This window comes from Condylura cristata, unplaced genomic scaffold, assembly GCF_000260355.1.
Source record: "Condylura cristata isolate star-nosed mole 26May11 unplaced genomic scaffold, ConCri1.0 scaffold00007, whole genome shotgun sequence".
Lineage (NCBI taxonomy): Eukaryota > Metazoa > Chordata > Mammalia > Eulipotyphla > Talpidae > Condylura > Condylura cristata.
The window spans coordinates 35,655,077-35,660,348 of NW_004567108.1; the positions used below are offsets into that span (position 1 = coordinate 35,655,077).

The 5,272-nt window shown below is 32.9% G+C and overlaps 1 protein-coding gene across 1 annotated transcript in view; it reads right to left on the reverse strand.

Moving 5' to 3' along the window:
• AGGF1 (angiogenic factor with G patch and FHA domains 1) overlaps window positions 1–5,272 on the reverse strand; it is a 29,772-nt gene that overhangs the window by 13,759 nt on the left and 10,741 nt on the right. Inside the window, exons 6-8 of the mRNA XM_004678195.2 lie at window positions 3,233–3,560; window positions 2,937–3,048; window positions 2,148–2,199 (exon numbers count right to left, since the gene is read on the reverse strand). Coding sequence (XP_004678252.1) covers window positions 2,148–2,199; window positions 2,937–3,048; window positions 3,233–3,560 — 492 coding nt within the window. The remainder of the gene's footprint in view (window positions 1–2,147; window positions 2,200–2,936; window positions 3,049–3,232; window positions 3,561–5,272) is intronic.

Sequence of the window (5,272 nt, forward strand, 5' to 3'; positions counted from 1 at the left end):
TGTTGTAGAGGCTCTTGTATATGCAACTTTCTTGAAAATAATGCAGGTGTTTCTTTAAGGTACATACTTAGGATAAAACTGCTAAGCCACAGTATTTGCAATGATATACTTTACAGACAACATCATAACATCTTTCTAAGTGGCTGTACTAATTTATATTCCACAAATGTCATTAAGAATTCTCATTTTTCAGCCCTCCCTGGTGGCACAACAGGTTAGGACAAAGCATTCCAAGTTGGCCACAGCCTCTTCAGTGTGAGTTCAATCCCCACCCCAGAGGTGACCCACATAGCACACCAGACCTCTTCTGACCTGCCTGCTGCTTCCCCTTCGTCAATCTGCCTGTTCTGCTCTCCACTCTTGTCTCTGGTGTAGGTCTCATTGCCCCCGCACCTCCAGCCTGTACCCCAGTTCTGTATGCATAAATAAATCTTAAAAAAAAAAAGAATTCTTGTTTTTCTATGGATCTTAAATAACATTTGATATTGCCTGAATCTTTAATGAAGTGATATTTAATAAATATGATTAATGAAAACTAACACTTTGGATTCATTTGGATTTCCTAAATTACTGGGAAAACTGAATTTCACATTATTAACTGTGACATTTCCATTATTATAAACTGCTTATTTATATCCTTTACTCACTTACATATTGGCATCACAGTAGGATTTGAAATGAATCTTCATGAGCTTTTAAAATTTAAGAGACATACATTTTGTCATAATTGACTATAACTGTCCTAAGTCTGCCTTTTAATTTTGTTTCTTAAGAGATAAAGGATTTCAAACTTAACAGTATTCCAAATTTTCTTGTCCTAGTTTTTTTTTCCATTTTTTTGACCTTAGAAGGTTTTATATTCATTCAGTGACTGTGGTTTTTTTTTCCCCTAATATTACATAATGTGGGATTTTTTTTTTTCTTCCACTTGGATATATGTGACATAAAACAAACTGATTTCATATAGCTAGTGCAATATCTACTTCACCAATGAATACATTAGTTTCAAAGAAATGGTACCAGAGAACTGCCTAAATTTTAGACTATAAGAAAGGGTCTTCTTTATTCATTAAGTTACAGACTGAGTCTTCTTTGCAAGCAGGAGAATCAAAAGGTCATGGGCAAGAAAAAAGCAAGATAATTTTGGTCAGAGTTAAAATTAGGATTTCCTCTACTTTGAATGAGTATAAAGTAAAACTAATAGGAAATGTTTCATTCTAAAAAGACAAAAATTACATAAAATATATAGCATATATTTACTTTAAATTCATTCATAGAAACAAAATGGGGATGATGAAAGTTGAAAAAAAAAGGTAACAACAATGGTGGAGGGAGCACAGAAAATATGGTAAATAAAATTTTAAAATATATATATAGTTTCAATAGCTAAACTTTATGGTTTTGCTAAAACTTAAGCTGCAACTTTGATCATATTGTTTGTTTTAAAAAACCAACTGTTCTTTTTCCTGAAAAAGATATTCAATGAGGAAAGCTGCAAAGGAGACCCTTGGGTAGCAAAAAATAGATTGCTCTAGGTTTGTAAAATACTTGGGCTCAAAGTTAACTACTCATCTATTATAGTGGCCTGAACTCAGATCTGATTCATTTTTGAACTGTTACAATATCTAATGTATTTATTTCACTCTATTAAATAGACGTTACTTTAATACCAAAATTAATCTAGGCCTCCCTGGTAGTACAAAGGGTTAAGCTGCAGCACTATGAAGCTCTCTGCAGTCACTGTAACACAATTTGGACCCTGGTCAGGGAGCTCACCCACAAAGCACAGCAGATCTCTGTTCTGCTCCCCACTCTGGTGAGTCTCTCACCCCCTGCCCTGGCACCTCTGGCCTGCACCCCAATTCTTGTATGCATAAATAAATAAATCTTTAAAAAAAAATCAATCTATATCTTTCTATTCCTACTCTATACCACTAAAAATAAACAGTTTATGCAAACTGTTAAAAGAATTTTTATCCACAAGCACTGGAATAAAATCCGTATTTGTATATGGCACTGTCATTACTATCAATATACTTACTATCAACATTTCTATTAAGCTGGAAAAAAGCAGACTTTCTACCATAATGATGATCTATAAAATTCTATCAAGAAGGCTAAGTCTGAAAAATCAAAAAGCTTATTACCTTGCTGACACCAACTTCAGGGATTCGGAGAGTATGCTCCATATCTTTTTCTCTGTAGAATTAAGTAAAATGTCTTTTAAAAACTTGTGAAATACATATAAATGAGTTACTTACATTATATGGAAAGAAACTTTTAAGATTATGTTAAAATAAAGGGCTCTCTACCATAACAAGTCTACGTTCTGTAATCCTACTCTAAATTTTCTGAGTGAAAGGAGGTCTCAAAATTACTTTTATACCCTGGTCACTTTTGTACTAACTTCAATCATTATTCACATCTATTGATGTATATGTAAAAGAAGAACAGTATTCTTAAAGAATTTAAAATTAAGATATTCTATAGACTCTGATTTAAGGGCAGATTACCTTTACTATTGAAAAGAAATTATCCTATTCATGATTAAACCCTATTTCTCTCCCAAGCTGATTATAAGCTACAAAGGAATAAATGAAAAGCAAAAAAAAAAAAGATAACACTGGGTTTAGTTTAGTAAACAGTCCTAAAAAGGGCAGGATAAAGGGTAAGAAAATGACAAAACCTCTTTCGTCTCTGCACATATGCAATTCCTTTTTGGGACTCTGAATTCTTTTTGGGACTTTGACTTCCTTAATTAACTTCCAAAACAAAGGACAAAAGGTAAGTATCAATATGTATCTGCAGTCGGGGAGAGAGGGACATGGATACCCTTTTCAAAAAGTACCTTGCATATTTTACAATAAATCAAGAAATGTACAAATCATTGGAATTAAAAATCATGAGTGATAAATCATAAAGCAATCATTTTTTACCTTCCAATGGTAGCAGGGTTTACAGCGGTAATGATAAAAAGTGATCCTGTCTGCAACACTGGTGATCTAATAACAATTACTCTAATACATGGGGGCCAAATTTTTTCTTCATCTGTAAAAGAAATAAATGGCTCAATGTTCACATTCACTTATAATATTTCATTAAAACAGTTTTTTTAAAAATCAGCTTGCATTTTGGCAATATACTGAATGACTAACATTTTTAACTTTATTGCTCTTCTAAAATGACCAGACTATATTATTTACATAAAATTAAATGTGCATTATTTACTCACCTTCTTCCTCAGTTTCTTCTGCAGTTACATTGTCTTCACTGGTAATATCTTCATCATAACTGTCTTCAGTCTGGGAATCTGTAATTTCACCTTCTTCTGGCTCACTCTCAGTCTCTATGATTTTCTCATCTTTAAAGGAGTTTGAGTTATAGATATTTTCATTATGAGGAGATTCTATAGTTTTTCCAGAAATTGGGATTGTGAATTTAGGAGGGCTATTTTTGTAATGGATATCTGTTTTGATCTTCTTTTTCATGTTTGCAAAATCTTCTCCCTCACTGCAGTTAATGTATTCACTGGATGCTTTTTGATCTTCTGAATTCACATCCTGGAAAAAAGTAGAAAGAGAGGAACAGGGGAGAATAACATTAGATATTATCAACTTATAATGTTTAATCCTAAATGTTTACTGAATATATATGTACAGTGAAATAAGCAGTAGCTATTATCTGTATCCATTCATCCTTTCATGTTCCCTTTCTTAGTTAATACCATTCACTTATCCAAATAAAATATATCATGTGATTTTGGACATCCCCTACAATAACACTATTACAGAGTAATCCACAATCAAATGCTGTAAGTCATAGCATTTGAAATCTCTGAAATTTCTCTCCTTAAATATTTTCATTGTCCCAACAGACCCTGTTGAGGCCCTTATCACATACTGCCCAGGCAAATGCTATTCACTAAAAATATCATGCAAGCCATATTTATTCTTTAAAAGTTATCTAGTAGACACATCAAAAAGTTAAAAAGCAGATGAAATTCATTTTATTAGTTATCTAACCCAGTACTTAAAAACAGTATCTATTATGTATAAATCTTAATTTACTCAGTATAAAAAATTATTCATGTAGTATTTCCTGCATTCTCTTCAAAATTTAGTTTACACTCATAACACGTCTTAATTAGAACCAGCTACATTTCAGGTGCTGAACAATCACATGTAGCCAGTAGAAATTTAAAAGGACTGTGCAGATCAGAGAATATATCTATGCTAAATTCCCGTTTTTAATGTTTAACTAATTATCAATCAACACACATAAAATAATTGGCTTTTATTACAGCATAAACTTAAAGGTCCAAACAGATCTCAAGTAACAAAATTACAATACTTTACTATTGGGGCTTTATAGATTAGTTTGAAAATATATAACTGTTTATTCCAGAATTCCAACATACCTGTCATCCCTTTATTATTATACATATATGTTGAGTATTCCTTATGACAAATGAACAAATTATTTTAACCTTAGAAAAAGCAAGGCTATTTTCCTCTAGCTTGTAACACACTCTTAATTATCTTTTTACCTTAAAAGCAACAAGATGCAGTGAATTTATATGGTCTATTATTTTAAAAATATGAAAACATCTTAAATACTTTCTAATAGCAGCATATATTCAGCTTAGAGACTGCTTAACCACACACCATGTGAGAAACTATTTATACTACCAGCAATACAAATTCACCAAGGTCAAGAACAAGGGGAAAGAGCTGAAAAAATATAAGACTTGAAGGCCATTGAGAATTACAGAAAAAAATCTCTATCTATAGAGGAAAACGCATTTTTCAATCTTGTATTTTCTGTATATGGACACAACATGCAAAGAAAAAACAAGTGACAGTGTCACAATGCTACTTTTAGAAAACAACTTACCAGTCCAGAATGTTAAATAATTATTCAGAGAAAAAGAGAGGGCCACATATGGGCACTGAAAAATATATGCATATTTCAAGTTATTTATTCCAATCTCCACACGTTAGTCCCTTTGCTCTACAACCCTCCAACCTCCAAAGAATAAGGCTAAAGAATAACATTAAGGGACTTCTTGATAGTGCAGGGGTTAGGCTCAGCGCTATCTAGTCAGCCAGCCATTGCCTTATGAGTCTGATCTGCAGTCAGAAAGCTGACCCACCTGGTGCAGCAGACTCTCCTTTCTTGCCTGCCAAAACCCTCAGCAGTGTATTTCAGTAGATCTGCCTGTCCTGCTCCCCAATCTGTTTCTGGTAAATCCTCTCACCACCCACACACACAC